Genomic DNA, 16,737 nt, shown 5'->3' on the forward strand with positions numbered 1-16,737 from the left:
TATTATAGATTTAAATCTGCACAAACATACAAAAGAAATAATTAATCAAGCTGAAAAGTTTTTTGAATATTTATGGACTCAATTGTTAGCTGATCCCAGCAAAAGAAAATAACTGACATTCATTAGTGAGAAGCGTGTGGTGCAGTTGTAATGAATGTCCCATTATAGTCATTATTATCTTACTTTTAGTAGAGGCTATTCCGAGGGGAGTGTAAAACTCCATTGTTATACAGTGTAACACAGTACACTGCATTTAGTGCTGGGAACCTCCTTATAACCCCAACACTAACTCTTCCTGTAACCTTAAAGCTGAATTGAATTTTATTCTAAAAATAAAAAGATTGCTAGGAGGTAAGGATCTTTGGCAGATAAAACATAAAAAAAGTATCTTCTGCCAAAAACACTTCCTCCTGCAGTGTATGATTTCTGTCCTCCATCCTCTGTTGGCTGTGACCTTAATTTGTAAAACTGTGGCAGAATTGGTTAGATTCCTCAAAAAAGTATCTCTTCACCACTGGGGTAGAGAACTCTCTAAATGAGCACATAAAAACAAAGTCAGGAGCCTTGGGCCCCTTTCAAACTTGAGCATTTTTCAGCTCATAGCTTGATGCTCAGAAACGCTCAAGAAGGAAAATCTTTTTTGTCCCCGTAGACATGAATGGAAAATGCCTGAACAGCAACAAATTAGCTTTTTTTCAGGTGTTTTCAGCTCAAACAGCAGCTCCCCTCCCCACTGCCACTCCACACATTATAAACACACATCTTCTGATGAGAATGGAGGAGAGTCTGCTTCTGGAAGCTGAGACATGCACTGCCCATAATATTTGCAAATCTGCCCCAAAAAATGCTCAAAAACATCTGAAAATGTTCAGCTCAGTGTGAATTTAGCTTTACACTTCAGTTGTGATTGCCTTTTACAAGCATCTAGACCTGTGTCCTGCATGGCACTCTTGTTAAGGTACTGGCACTCTAATGCCATATCTGGGGAGCATTTTAGCATCACTCTACACATAAACACACATTCTGATCAAAATAAAGGAGAATCTGCTTCTAGAAGCCGAGACATTCACTGCTCTCATTCGTGGCCACCCCTTTATCTGTGATCCCAGGGATCCCTATTATAAGAGCCAGGCAAGAACCACCAGAGCCTGGGAGGAAGTGGGATGAAACTTGCTACCCCAGTGGAACAGTTACACTGCTTACCTGGATTCTGGTTTCCTGTTGTATGTGCCTAGGACACATCTACACAGGTTTCTATTGGCCACAGCAAAAACGCGTATAATATTCGCAAATCTGCCCAAAAAATGTTCAAAAATTCTTGAAAAAAAGGCCTGAAAACACTCAGCTCAATGAGAATTTAGTCTTACTCTTCAGTTGTGATTGCCTGTTACAAGCATCTAAACTTTTGTCCTGCATGGCACTCTGTTTAAGGTACTGGCACTCTAATGCCATATCTGGGGAGCATTGAACTTGCTTGGCCTTTGAATGAGTGGTCTCTTCCAACCTACACTTGAAATCATCATCAAAGATGCTATAGGAGGCCAGAGTATATGTACACTTGCCTAATCCAAGGTTCGGTGAGAAGTCAGTTGAATAGCACCCTTCTCCCTCATATACTTCTGCAGTAGGTGTGTCTTCTGCTTGGAGATAGACCAAGCTCCTCTAAAAAGCCTTCCACTTTTACAAGTTGAGGGACTAACTCGAAATCCTTGCCGGTCCTTGGATTACCTTCTCTTGCATTCAGATGCAGAGGGCACTTCTTTAGGCTCATAGGCCTGTCCCCTGCCTTTGGTACCCCTTCATCTGCTCTCTTATCTTTTCTTTGCTTCTGTATAGGATGAAGCACCTTCCCTGATCTCCTTAGATTTTTCTCACTCCAGGTATTCTTGTTCTAGGCTATGTTTCTTTCTAGCATCTGGAACTTTGCCCCATCTAGGTTTTCCTTCAGGAGAATACCCTGTCCTTACTTCAAGTAAAGCCCTTGAGAGGTCCATGGTACTCCTCAATATCATTCATTTTTCGAAACCCCCCCTTACCTGCTAGGTTTACAGGAACCAGGTCTGACTGTTCTCCACCCAGATCATGGCCTTGATCCTCAGTGTCTTTTAGGCACACATATTACTCCTCAGGATGCCTCCTGCGTTGTGGACAGCACAGTGACTAATTGGTTAGTACTTCCACCGGGCAGCACTATGGTTGTCGGTTCAAATCCTAACCATGGCACTACCTGCCTGGCGTTTGCATGTTCTCCCTGTACCTGCTCGGGTTTCTTCCAGTAAATCCGGTTTCCTCCCACACTCCAAAGACATACTGGTAGGGTAATTGGCTCCTGTCTAATTTGGCCCTAGTATGTGTGTGTATGAATGTCAGCTAGGGACATTAGATTGTAAGCTCCTTGAGTGTTAGGGACTGATGTGACTGTATAATATATAAGTGCTGTGTAAATTGATGGTGCTATATAAGTATCTGGGCAGCACAGTGGCTAAATGGTTAGCACCTCAGCCTGGCAGTAATAGGGTCATTGGTTCGAATCCCAGCCATGGCACCACCTGCCTGGAGTTTGCATGTTCTCCCTGTGCCTGCGTGGGTTTCCTCAGGGTACTCCGGTTTCCTCCCTCACTCCAAAGACGTGCTGGTAGGTTAATTGGATCCTGTGTAAATTGGCCCTAGTATGTGTATTTATGAATGTAAGTTAGGGACTTTAGATTGTACGCCCCTTGAGGGTTAGGGACTGATGTGAATGTACAATATATATGTAAAGCGCTGCGTAAATTGACAGCGCTATATAAGTACCTGAAATAAATAATCTGAAATAAATAAATAAATAATACCACTGTGTTTTGGCATCCCCAATGAGGGATGATCGAACGACCTGCTATGAGGAGAATCTGCTTTATGGATCCTTGTAGTTAACATTTTTCAGAAGAGCCTAACACCTGCAAGATCCAGCCAGATCTGGCTTTGTCAGGTTTCAGTATTAAAAACTGTCTGCCACCTGTGGGCGAGGTTAACCAGATTCGCTCCTCACTACAAAGGTCCACAGGATGTGTTTCCTCAGGTCTCTCGTCTTTAAACAGGGAGTTGCCCCTATCCTTCCCTGCGGGAGCGATGGGCGTTAGGGATTCCCTCCTATCAGGGTAACTTTTATTTCCTCTTGGTTTATTTTAGCCCCCTTTTCAGCTGTTGCAGATCTACTTACTGAGTGACCTAACGTGTCCTTTTTCTATGGACCAGTTAGTCCCTGGTGTGATCTCCCAGCCTCTTGATCAGGCAGCTTGTATAGATTCTCCTTCATACAAATTTTCTCATCAAAGAGTCATTGCTGAGGCTGTCTTCAGGTTTTCCAGTACATATAGTGATTCCTTCAATTTTGCGAGACTGTGCATAGGGCAAATCACCGGGTTCACACTTTTTTGGACAACATTTAGGTTCTCCTGTGTCTTCAACATCATGTAGGAGTAGAAGTCCTTACTGCATCAGGTGAAGTAGTCTGGTTTCTGCACTGGATAATACCATAAGCCATAGTGTCACCTGCACTGGTGTTTTTAGGGACAATCTCTTGGAAACTGTTCCTCCTCACCTGGTATCCTCTGGGCATGAAGGAGAGGCTCATGCATTTTGGCCCCGTGCCTCCGTGAATTGTGAGGAGGATGATCACTCTAGTCTTCTGCTTCAGGTATCCTCTGGCAGGAACTGGGAATGCTTTAATAACTTCAGAGGACCTGACCACCTGGGGTTAGGTGCTCTTTCCTTGGATGATCTGCAGCCTCTCAAAATAGGTCCTTCCTTGTTCAGATTTCAATCTGGTAAATGTTCTTCAGTATAGTGGCAATATTAATTTCCCTGGTTTCAAGGATGCTGATGCTTCATTGGATCTGGGAGATCAGGAACATTCCTAATCCTACGGCTTGAGGCCAAGTGAAGGTGCTCTTTAGTAGAACCCTCTTGGAGTTGCTTTAGAGGTCTCTATGTTGGCAGTTTCCCCAACTGATAGGGGCTTGGCCTAATCCATTTTCAGACTGGAGTGTTCTTCATGTGGTTCTTGGGCTTCAGGTAGTCCTGTTTTCCTTTGGCCAGTTAGTTCCTCTGTTATCCAGTCCTCATTCGGACTGCTTTTGGATGTTCCAGCAGTATTTACATTCCTATCTCCCTCAAAAATAAGAAATAAAATAGGATTTTTGTACTCAACGTAAAATCCTTTTCTTGGAGTCCATTGAGGGAAGTTGGTCCTACCACTTTATGTTGACAAGCATGCTCTAGGTCCTACTTGTTACAAACTGAGGCTTGTTTGTGTAGAGGAGTTGTCCTGGGCTGGCCATCAGTTTTTTGTTTGCCAGTATCCAATCCTCCTGTAGGCATTATAACCTGACAGTATCAGAATTCCTGTGTCTCTCAGTGGAATCCAAGAAATTAATTTTACAGTGAGTAAAAAAAAAAAGGTATTATAATTTGTTTTTATTCTAGTATCTGTATCTGTTCATGCTCTTGACCAAGGTACTTGAGACCAAACCCGATTTAGCTATCCCACCAGGAATTATGTAAAAGCGGACAACTAAGCATAGGCAGCAGAGGCTTTCCCATTCTGCAACTGCATGTATACACGCCCCTTGTATGCGTACAGCTGTGAGGCAGGCATTCCTCTGCCACCTATGATTGGCTGTGTGCTTTTACAGCTTCCTGGTGGGATAGTTCAGGCTCATTCGGTCTTGTGTCCAAATATGTTCGAGCTTATGCCTATTCTTAACCATACCTGTTAATGTTCTTGTTTAGGGCTCATTCACATGTTCATCTAAAATGCTGTGTTTAGATGAACACAGCATATTGTTTTGTGTGCATCTAAATGCAGCGCTATAGGAATCAATGAGGTCATATACACAGCTGTGTGTATAAAAGAAAATGTTCACTGAATATAGTAGCATACAAAACAGTAGGATATTGAGGTTTTTGGGGACCTAAATATCTGCAGATTTAATGCACATACATGCATAAAGTAATTGGAAGAATTGTACACGCTAGATGTGAGTACTTTGAGTGCATATTTTATGCAGGATCTTCAGAAAATACACATATGCCTGTGTGAATGAAGCCTTAGAGAGAAGATGCATTTTTAGCAGAACATTTGGCTACTTGAATTAAGTGCTCTTTATATACTGCTTTCACCTGTTTTATTTTCAACAGCTGTTTTATTCTAATAACCTCTAATTCTGTGACATTTTCTCTAAAGCTCACCATTAAAGCCCTGCACGTTCATCCTGAGGCTGGCTTGGGAGGACCTGAATGTTGTCTTCGAATGTCTCTAATGCCCCTTCGCCTGAACATTGATCAGGTAACTGTAATATCCTTTTGTTGTTATATGGATACCCTCATACAGCACATTCCCCCATCTCTCTTGCCTTTTATACTTAGCCCTTCACATTGTGTTCCTTGTCATGATATTCCTGTTTTGTCCCTTCAGGATGCTCTGTTTTTTCTGAAAGACTTCTTCACCAGTTTGGCCTCTGGTATACAACCTGTGGTTCCCATGGAGCTAGGTTCAGATGGTGGGTATTATGGGAAATACTTTATATAGTCAACAAATCCTTTGAAGTTATGCCAACCCTTACAAAAGTATCCTTTATATGCAGTCTTACGTTCAGACAGCCATTGCAAGCAAAGTGCCTCAGAGTGTGAATCAGGACTGGAAAACTCACTAGATTCAAATGAAGAGGATACATCATCTGTGAGCTCAGCATCTGATCAACCCATTTATTTCAGGTATAATGAGCCCTAAGCTGCAGTAAAATTATGTGGTATACAAGGAGCAAAATAGCTGAGAGAATACAAATTTTAATGTAAGGGAGCTGTAATATGACAATGTAATGTACAAGAGGGCACTGCAAAGATAAAACGTAAAGGGTGAGAGTATGTTCTATACCAATGGTTCTCAAACTTGTTGATCGTGAAGGCTCATGTGGCCTCATCTGATCCTGTTTGGTTAAGATTACTTACTGCCAGACATAATGAGCTGTTCCATCCATTAAAATAGCTCTGTACCCACAACCTATACATTTAGTTACTATTTAAATGTAATTTTAATAATAATCGCCACATGCCCACTTTTACCCATGAGGTTGGAGCACATAGGGGAGGAAATATTATGAGCTTAGTTTTGGTTAGATTTTAGGAAGTGGTGTGACATCCAGGCTGATATGTCTGTTAGTAGATTAGTGATGCTTGGGGAGACTGATGGAGTGAGCTGAGGGGTAGAGAGATAGATTTGGGTCTCATCAGTGTAGAAATGGTATTGAAATCCATGGGAAGCAAACATCTGACCCAGGTAGGAGGTGTAGATTGAGAATAGGAGAGGTCCTAAAACAGATCTTTGGGGAACCCCAACAGAGAAAGGAAGAGGAAGTAGAATTGTAAGTGACACTGAAGGTGCGGTGGGATAGGTAGGATAAGAACCAGCACAGAGTACCATTGTGAAGACCAAAGGTGTGGAGTTTTTTGAGGAGGAGGGCGTGGTCCACTGTATCAATGACAGCAGAGAGGTCCAGGGGTAAGAGTACAGAATAGTGCCCAAGAGCAGTTTCCATGGAGTGCTGAGAGCGAAATCCAGACTGAAAGGGATCAAGAAGGTGGTTCTTAGTGAGATGGTCACTTAGTTGGTTGTTCACCAGGCGTTCAAGGAGTTTGGAGGAAAACAGGAGTAAGGAGAATGGGTCGTAGGTTGTTAAGACTGATGGGGTCTAGTGAAGGCTTTTTAAGTATAGGAGTGACTAGTGCATGTTTTAGAGAGTTGGGGAAAACCCTGGAAGAGAGGGAGAGATTGAAGATGTGAGTTAGAGAGTGTAGGATAGAGCCAGAGTGTGACTGTTGCAAATGAAAAGAACAGAATCCAGGGGGCAGGTGGTTAGGTGAGCATTAGAAAAAAGTTTAGCAACCTCATCTATAGTAGTGGGGTCGAATGTGGGAAGTAGTGATTGTACCTGTGAACATGGAGTGTTAAGTGGGGGAGGTATCTGCGCATCAGAGATCTCCTCACGAATTGTATTAATCTTCTTTTTGAAGTGATTGGTAGTCTCCTGGGCAGTGAGTGAATTAGTGGGAGGAAGCAGTGGAGCACAAAGAAGAGAGTTGAAGGTAGAGAAGTTAACGGGGACTGTATGAGAAGGTTTTAATGAGAGTGATGAAACAGGTCTGCTGGCAGTGAGGAGGCCGGAATAGTATTTCTGGAGGGCAGATTTAAATAGGTTGAAGTCTTTCTGAGAGTTAGTCTCAAGAGCTCAGCTACAATTTTTGAGACTTCTGTCATCTGTTTGCCAAGGTTGTAGGGGTTGGGGTGTGGGGGGGGGGGCAGGCTTGTGTAGGGAGGATGACAGTGAGCTGTTGTAGACAGAAGTGGCTAGATTGAGGTAGGACAGGGATGAGATTTTTTTCATGGAGGCAATCAGTAGAAAAGAGAAGGGTTGAGGTGTGACGGTTTCTACGGCTAACTGTTAGGCGATTGGAGGGAGAGGAGGTGGAAGACAGGGAGAGAGTGAAACTAATAAGGTGGTGATCAGAGAGTGGGAGAGGATTGTTGGAGAGGTTGCACAGAGTGCATAGATAGAATACAAGGTCAATGGTGTTGCCCTTGGAGTAAGTAGAAGCTTGTATCCATTGCTTCAGGTCAAAAGAGGAGGCTAGACTAAGAAGTTTAGAAGTAGCAGGAGTATTGGCATTAACAGGGATGTTAGTCACTGAGAATAATTGTGGGGATTTTAAGAGAGAGAAAGTAGGGTAGCTAGGCAGAAAAGTCATCAAGGAAGGTTGATACCTATCCAGGGGGCCGGTACATCACAGCAATTCTTAGAGAAACGGGACAAAATAGCTGAATACAATATGGAGAGTGTCAGACACAGAGTGAGCTATGGGTGGAGGTGAGGTTAAGAGAGAGAGAGTGTGAGGTGGGTGAAGTACCTAATAGCTGGGGCTAGGAGGATTCCTACTCCACCTCCCTTCCGTCCACTGGGTCTGGGGGAGTGAGCCCAGAGCAGGCCACCATGGGAGAGGGAAGCAGGAGAACCAGTGTCGGATTCATGAAGCTAGGTTTCAGTAATGGAAAGGAGGTTAAAAGAGTTTGTGATAAAGAGGTCGTGGAGGGAGGTGAGTTTGTTACAGACGGAGCAGACATTCCAGAGGGCGATGGAAAAAGGGAGGCTGGTTCTGGGAAGAAGAGGAATGGAAACTAAGTTCTGTGGATTGTGGTTGCTGCCAGAGTGAGTGGGGTGATGGAAGTGTTGGGCACAGTTAAATGATAGAGACCTGGGGTTTGGGGATATATCGCCAGAGGTTAGGAGAAGCAGAAGGTGAGGGGGGGGGGTAATATAGGAGTGCGATTTATATGAGGGGACATGCCTCAGTGTCTGGGAGGTTTTATTAGCCTGAGGATTTAGAATTAGCAGGAGTTGGTCAGTGCAGTAATAGAGAGAGGACAGAAGGGAGGGTGATATACAGTATACATAACTGTGGGATGGAGAAGAGGGGTGAAAGAAAGAGAGTTTAAAGAGAGAGGACACAACTGTCAGGAGTAGTAGAAAGCACATGCTAATGAGTGGAAGGAGAGCTGAATAGAGAGGGGGTCACCTGCAGCCTGTTTGGTGCTTTTCAATGCCGTGTGCTATGTATGGTCACTTTGTGCAAATGCTGAAGTGCATATCACTTCTAGAAAGAATCACTAAAGAAATGCTCCCACTAGCAAAGCCCTACCCATAAATACTGTTAAAGTAGTAAAGCTCCAGGCAGAAACTTTTTTTGTTGTTGTTGCTTCTAGTACTCTCCTACCTTGAGCAGACATGTACTACATTTGTTTCCTCAGGCTGTAGTTTAAGAGAAAGTGAATGCATTATTTAAATCATAGACTTCCTTCCCTGTGATTTCTGTTCTGTAAGACTTGTGACTGCGGTTTCCTCTATCCACACATCCACCATTCTCGTAACTTCCCCATTGTAGTTCTGTGCCAGTGTAAAGGACAGGTGTTGGGAGTGTCAGACTCCTCTTGGGAGTGGCATGACCATCACAACACAGCTCTGCCCTCAGCTCAAACCCAGCCCTGCTCTTCTCTTAACCTCACCACCACCTATAGCTCAGAACTCATCTCCATGATCAGCTCAGCCCCACCCCACCCTCAGCCCCGCCTACACTCCCTCCCATGACTCCCTGCTTCCTCCATTGCACCATGGGAAGTGTAGTTCTTTAAACCCCCACGGAAGTGATGTGTAGCAATGCAGGAAGTGCTCTTCTCAGAGAGTGGAAGCAGGAATTTTCTCTCTAGCAACATCACAGGGTCCTGAAAATCAAGGATTACAAAAAAAAGTAAGCTATACTGATTTAAACTTGAGTGTTTTTATAGCTGCTGGAGAGAGGATCTGAAAATGATAAAGTTATAGAATTCTGGAGTTCAGCTCTAAGGATGGGGGTGGTTGGTTGTTAATTAATCATGAGCTAAAGTAAGGACGGCTGGTTATTAAAGGAAGTTTTTTACATCTAAGCCAGGCTTGCAAGAGGGCAGAGTGGGTTGTAAAGATAGGATCAGCCAAAATTTAGCTAAGACACTTACAGAGTAACATAAACATAATGATGTAGATAGACAACAGATGGTAAAGGCAGTACACACAGAAATACACAAAGACACAGTGAAAATAAACAGTTTTGGGTGGATGTAGACACCAGCATACAGTGGATATAAAAAGTCTACACACCCCTGTTAAAATGTCAGGTTTCTGTGATGTAAATAAATGAGACAAAGATAAATCATTTCAGAACTTTTTCCACCTTTAATGTGACCTATAAACTGTACAACTCGGTTGAACAACAAACTGAAATCTTTTAGGTGAAGGGAAGTAAAAATAAAAAACTAAAATATGGTTTCATAAGTGTGCACACCCTTAAACTAATACTTTGTTGAAGCACCTTTTGATGTTATTCCAGCACTCAGTCTTTTTGGGTATGAGTCTATCAGCATGGCACATCTTGACTTGGTAATATTTGCCCACTCTTCCTTGCAAAAACACTCCACATCTGTCAGATTGCGAGGGCAACTCCTGTGCACAGCCCTCTTCAGATCAACCCACAGATTTTCGATCGGATCAAGGTCTGGGCTCTGGCTGGGCCATTCCAAAACTTCCATCTTCTTCTGGTGAAGCCATTCCTTTGTCGATTTGGATGTATGCTTTTGGTCGTTGTCATGCTAAAAGATGAAGTTCCTCTTCATGTTCAGCTTTCTAGCAGAAGCCTGAAGGTTTTTGCCAATATTGACTGGTATTTGGAACTGTTCATAATTCCCTCTACCTTGACTAAGGCACGAGTTCCAGTTGAAGGCAAACAGCCCCAAAGCATGATGCTGCCACCACCATGCTTCATTGTGGGTATGGTGTTCTTTTGTGGATGTGCAGTGTTGTTTTTGCGCCAAACATATCTTTTGGTATTATGGCCAAGAAGTTCAACCTTTGTTTCATCAGACCATAACACACTTTCCCACATGCTTTTGGGAGACTTCGGATGTGTTTTTGCAAAATTTAGCCATGTTTGGATGTTTTTCTTTGTAAGAAAAGGCTTCCATCTTCCTACTCTACCCCATAGCCCAGACATATGAAGAATACAGGAGATCGTTGTCACATGTACCACACAGCCAGTACTTGCCAGATATTCCTGAAGCTCCTTTAATGTTACTGTAGGCCTCTTGGCAGCCTCCCAGACAAGTTTTCTTCTCGTCAATTTTGGAGGGACGTCCAGTTCTTGGTAATGTCACTGTTGCACCATATTTTCTCCACTTGATGACTGTCTGCACTGTGTTCCATGTTATATCTAATGCCTTGGAAATTCCTTTGTACCCTTCTCCTGACTTATACCTTGTAACAATGAGATCCCTCTGATGCTTTGGAAGCTCTCTGCTGACCATGGCTTTTGCTGTAGGATGCAACTAAGAAAATGTCAGATAAGACATACTAGAACAGCTTAACTTTATTTGAGGTTAAGCAGAGGCACTTTAAATGATGGCAGGTGTGTACTGAGTCCTATTTAATATTATTTTGAATGTGATTACTTAATTCTGAATACAGCTACATCCTCAGTTAATAAGAGGGTACAAGTTTAACATGAGCGTTTCCTATTGCTTTAAGGAGAAGTTCAAGACAGAATTTTTAGGCGACTGAATTCTTATGTCCCTATCTCATACCAAATCTCAATTTTTTCGAGTTCAGGTTTACTTTAACTGCACTGAAATTGTACAAATAAATGGGGGCCTAACACTTGGATGTGCTCGGCATCTCTGACTTGTCTTCTAGTGGTCTTTGGACCACACAACTTTAAGGACCACTGTGTTAGAGGAATAAATGTGGGTAGTGGACACACTGAGAAGGATTTCTGTCAATTGGCTGTAGTAAATTGTAGGGGATATCTTAGTGAGTGGAAAACAGTTAAAGGGAAAGTTTATTTATTTCAGGTACTTATATAGCGCTGTCAATTTACGCAGCATTTTGCATACATATATTGTACATTCACATCTGTCCCTAATCCTCAAGGGGTATACAATCTAAGGTCCCTAACTTATATTCATACATACACATACTAGGGCCAATTTAGACAGGATCCAATTAACCTACCAGCATGTCTTTGGATTGTGAGAGGAAACCAGAGTACCCAGAGGAAACCCACACAGTCACAGGGAGAACATGCAAACGCCAGGCAGGTGGTGCCATGGTTCAGATTCGAACCAATGACCCTAGTACTGCCAGGTGGAAGTGCTAACCTTTTAGCCACTGTACTACCCTTTAAAAAAAAAAAAAAAACGCTCACTTCGCAGCCGCTGTCATTGTCGGCTTGTAGTTTTCAATCTACTGATGAGCGCTTGCATCGTTCATTGACACTATATTGAGCTCTGAAACTGACAGCCTGTATAGGCTGATTTCAGGTGCAATGCTCTGCAGGCTTCTTTTTTCAAAGAGGTGAATTTAGCACTTAAGTAGGTTACAAGGGATGAAAGGTCAAGTGATTATTATAATGAGTGAATGGAAGCCATTTTTGATACAAACTGCTATTTAAAAAATGACAGTTAAAATGAACAGCTTTGAAATGACTACAAATCTATTTTTCACTACTAACATTACAATCTGATATTATTTTCCTAGAGAATTTCGCTTCACGTCAGAGGTACCAATATGGCTAGACTATCAAGGCAAGCATGTAACCACAGAACAAGTGGTAAGTCTCATGCTGCAGGCAGAGCTTTGCTTACTTTATAGCTGCAGAATCATTTCTGGTTTTCCGCACTGTGTCAATAAATACGAACCTGTCATGTCCACCAAAAAAATAAAATAACATTAGTGGAGAAAATCAGAACCTTTGGGGGTCTACTTACAAAAAAATTGTGTGAATGTCTAAGTATTTTCTCTATTGGTCAAACATTCTTTAAAGTGCTTGTAAACCCTTACACATACCCAGTGAAGTGACTAGCCTCAGGTGATACACACAGATGAAACAATAATCCAGGAGGGAAAGGTCTCAGAAATAAGATAGAAGAGTGCAGAAGCCTGTTCTTGGGAACTGAAGACTGGTCCAGACCCAGCTATTGAAAGGAGAGAATTCATCTCATTGAGAAACTGCTAGGGTGGAAGCCCCAAGACTCACCCTAAGTGAAGTTTGTCTTCCATGTCTGATGGTAGACCATGCAGGAACTAGGCTTCATAGCATTAACATTATAGGAGTCACCAATTCAGGAATGGCCCTGTCTCTTGCCATTATAGCGAGCAACCATGAAGCAGGATGATAAAGAAGATCAAGATGAGCTGATCTGATAGAGCCCACCGAGCATCCGCAAGGAAACTAACAAGGTCTGTATAAAATATCCACTTGATCAATCAGGAACAATGAGACTCACTGGAATGCCCTCCATCTGAACCTTGTGAAGCAGACATGGAAGAAGTTTCAGAGCATTCTGATCTCAGAGTCACCAAAGCATCCACTACTTCTGCTAGAGAATCCCTGTACCTGGAGACAAACCTGTCCAGTTTGTTGTCAGACCTGTAAACGCAGAGGTCCACTTCCAGTGTCCCCCACCTGTGACACCGTTACTGGAACACCTCCAGGTATAGGGGCCTTTCTCCCCAAGTCTGGATGTTGCTTTCTGAGGAAATCTGCCTGCCAGTTGTCCATGCCTGGAATGTACACAGTAGACAAGTCTGGAATGTGAAGTCCCAGAACAGGATGCATTGTACCTACAACAAAGCTTCTGTGTCCTCATGGTTGATACAGTATTTGCCATCACTGTGACATTGTTCAGTTGAATGTAGATCAGGTGATCCTCCAGCACCATAGTCTAAGACAAAGACTGCCAAATTGCACACAGCTGCAGGATTTTGATCAGAAGATAAGACTCCTGATGACCAAGTTCCCTGCACTGACAGGATTCGCAGGACTCTTCCCTAGCCCAGCAGGCTGGAATCTGTTGTGAGGTTCTTCCAAAGAACTAGAAGGAAGAACACAATGCATTTTCGAGGTCTGAAGTGAAACTGGGCAAATGCCAGCCTTCAAAAACCTTATCTTTCTTATCTGGAATGTTGGGGATATGGACATATGAAGTCATCTCATGCTCTTTATCACCAAACCTTTGTTTTAAAAGTGGCTGTGGCCTCTATAGACAGACTGGTCAATGTTCTTAGCATTATAACTTTGTATGATAAGGTAAGAGAAATATTTTAAACCTCTAGGAATTTCTAATTTCTGCATGAATGGTTCCTAAAACATGAGTATATCTTTATCTTATCAATCAACAAATAGCCTGAAGCTGGCCATAGATGGTTCAAATACTGGCCGTTTCAGCAGGGACCGGCCAAGATTCGAACTATTTATGGGCAGGCTGATTGATGGGGAAAACTAGCAATTTTCTTTGCTGCAACCAGTTGTTGCAGGAAACAAAATTGAATCTTTTTTGGTCAGCTTCAGGCTGTCCATGAAAAGTAACAATCTACCAAAAAGATGAGCTTTTTGCAAAACACTAATAACTGTGCCAGATTATATTAAAATTGTGTTTTTGGGTGCAGGAAATATGCACATGCTTTGTGTGCTTTTGTTTTGATACCTGAAACAGGAAAGTAAGCTTGCAAAAATATTTCTTTCTCTGTCAACAGAACATTTTTCCACACTTTGCTATGGGAATTTCAGATGGTATTTTGTTAACTTCAGACTAATTACAATGTTTTTTTCCCTTCAGCTTGGAGAAAAGTGGTTTCTATGGGAACCTGGTATCCATTGTTGTTGAGGGTTCTTATGATAGACTTACAGATGTTTAAAAAAAAGAAAATAAAAATGTGCTTAAATTCTCAGCTGTAAATATAGTCTGGCGTGTCCTTCCACTGTTGTTTTAGGTTGCCTATCCCTGAGGAGGGCTACAACAGTGCTGAATTATTTTTATTTGTAACCCTTGTAGCTCTGATGTGCACTCAGAGAGACCTGGGCCTTTATCAATCATTTTGTTGCTAATCTAGTCTTGTGAGTATTTGACAAGTCTGTGAAGTCCTCAGAGTCTTCCTTTGATGAGGCTATATTGCATGTTAACAGAAATTCTGAAGAACAGAACACCAGTGCTGTTATTGTAGCAGGGTAGACCACACACAACTGAATTTAATGAGAATTTTGTACTTGCCATAAAATCTTTTTCTGTGAGTCCACTGAGGGACACAATTCCCATCCGTCTGTGTTTTTTTGTTTGTTTGTTTTCTTTTGCCCTTGGTACTGCTTTCTAGACAATATTAAAGTGTTACTAAACCCAGTACCCTGCATTCACTATATCTGGTCTCCCATAATACACTACATGGAAAGTAAAATATAAACTGCTAAATACCTTTTTCTCATCAGCAGTATATAGCAGTCCTGTGACTTCTATCAGTGTCCAGCCGTGCACTGGTTACTCTTGTAGAAGGAGTTTTCATTCTCCTCTGACTGTCCTATGAGTCTGCATGACTCCTGATCCTCTGTCTGGACAGCGCTGATTGGCCCTGTGCTGATTACATTCTCCCTCCCCCAAAAAAACTCTCTAGCAATACACACCAAAGAGAGCATGTACAGACTTGCTACTAACTTTATTTTACATCTAAGAGCCAGTGCATTGCACCTCGGTCATTTATCCATGAATACAATATCATTTCCATCATATTTTCATCACTAGTGAGTGACATTATTGCTGATATCTGGCTGATTACTGGAATTATATTGGATCACATGCAATCAGGGCTCTGCTTTTACAGTCCTGCACGGCGGCTGCCTTATGGACTTTTTTCACTTTTGGATAGCCATTTCTTTTATACCCATTATAAGCCAACTGCCATTTATTCATACATTGCTGTTGACCCTTATGTCTACAAGGATCTGTTCATCATGCCCATTGTCCTGTGATGGTTATTAGCCTATTTTTTGTATTCATCAGGACAGTGTCCTTATTGTTGATCCATGGCATTCATTTATCAGGAATACATCTATGCTTTTATTGCCCACTTTTTTTCATGTTTGATTTATATTTAGCCATATAGTCATTCCAGTCTATCTTCGGTGGCAATTCAGTTGAGCTCCGATGTCCATATTTTTTAAGGTACATATGAGTTATTGTAGATGATTGATGTACAGCTATTGTGCATTTTTCAAGGTCCATTTTCCGCCATGGTGGTGCACCCGGTTGTGTTTTAGCTGCTGGTGTGAAAGACCAGTGTGTTGTTGACCTCACAGCATAGCACTATTTCAGGCCTGCCATGATGTCTGTTTTTTTGTTTTAAGGTTGTTTTGTGTATTTTTGCTAATAAAGCATATTTTCAAGACTATTTGAGTATCGCATTGTCCTTTTGTAACCGCTTTTTCTTGTGAATTCTCTATTCACAATTTTTTGTTGTAGGCTTTTTTGGTTACTGGGCAAAATTTTGTACTTCATGCGATATAAACTACTTTTGGAGCCTCTGACCATTTTTGTTATACAGACTTGCCACTGCTGCTCTGTACTATGGCAAATGGATTGGGGACAGTAAAAGAAGGGGTGGGAAGGAAGAGACAGGATCAAAAAGTCTTTTTACACAATGCAGAGGATTAATCCCTTAGGTTCCACAGTGAGTATAACAAGCATGTTTTACTCCATGTACAGACTGATTTTACTGTTGTGGGTTTAGTTACACTTTAGGGAATGCTGGGGGTGAGGACTGGACTTCATTTCATTTTTTTTTTTTTTTTTTTTTTTTTTTTAGTGTTCCAACCTCTTGTAGACAGCAGTATAACTCGACGATCTCTAAATTTCTGTGTCCCTCTATGGGCACAGTATGGCTGCTTTGGGTTTGTGCACATTACTGATCCAATCATATTTTACCTTTAGCAATTTACAGTAGACAAAACAAAGAAAGTCTATTGTTGATTGGTTGATATAGATCACTGCATTTCCAGTGTTGCTCTTTGGTTTATATTTACAGATTTTTATAACCCAATTTGGTCTTTCATTGACAATAATAATGGCAAAGCTGATTATTCTTCATTCAAGAAATACTTGTTTTATTTCAGGGTACATTTGCTGGAATATTAATAGGACTGGCCCAATTAAACTGTTCTGAACTGAAGCTGAAAAGACTGTACTGCCGACATGGGTGAGGATATGAAACCATCATAAATGCACATTGCTATAATTCTGTCAAAATTAAAGTGGTATTTTAAGTAAAAATAGTTGGAGAACAGACAGGATTTTTCATG

The 16,737-nt window shown here is 41.9% G+C and overlaps 1 protein-coding gene across 3 annotated transcripts in view; it reads left to right on the plus strand.

The window, feature by feature from the left end:
- ATG2A (autophagy related 2A) overlaps positions 1–16,737 on the plus strand; it is a 140,945-nt gene that overhangs the window by 118,729 nt on the left and 5,479 nt on the right. For all 3 annotated transcript variants that reach the window (XM_089653957.1, XM_089653958.1, XM_089653959.1), the window contains exons 35-39: positions 5,225–5,326; positions 5,456–5,540; positions 5,625–5,754; positions 12,150–12,222; positions 16,552–16,634. In XM_089653957.1, coding sequence (XP_089510083.1) covers positions 5,225–5,326; positions 5,456–5,540; positions 5,625–5,754; positions 12,150–12,222; positions 16,552–16,634 — 473 coding nt within the window. The remainder of the gene's footprint in view (positions 1–5,224; positions 5,327–5,455; positions 5,541–5,624; positions 5,755–12,149; positions 12,223–16,551; positions 16,635–16,737) is intronic.

Source organism: Staurois parvus, unplaced genomic scaffold, assembly GCF_062004578.1.
Source record: "Staurois parvus isolate SC_StPar_1 unplaced genomic scaffold, SC_StPar_1.0 ptg000730l, whole genome shotgun sequence".
NCBI classification, from domain to species: domain Eukaryota; kingdom Metazoa; phylum Chordata; class Amphibia; order Anura; family Ranidae; genus Staurois; species Staurois parvus.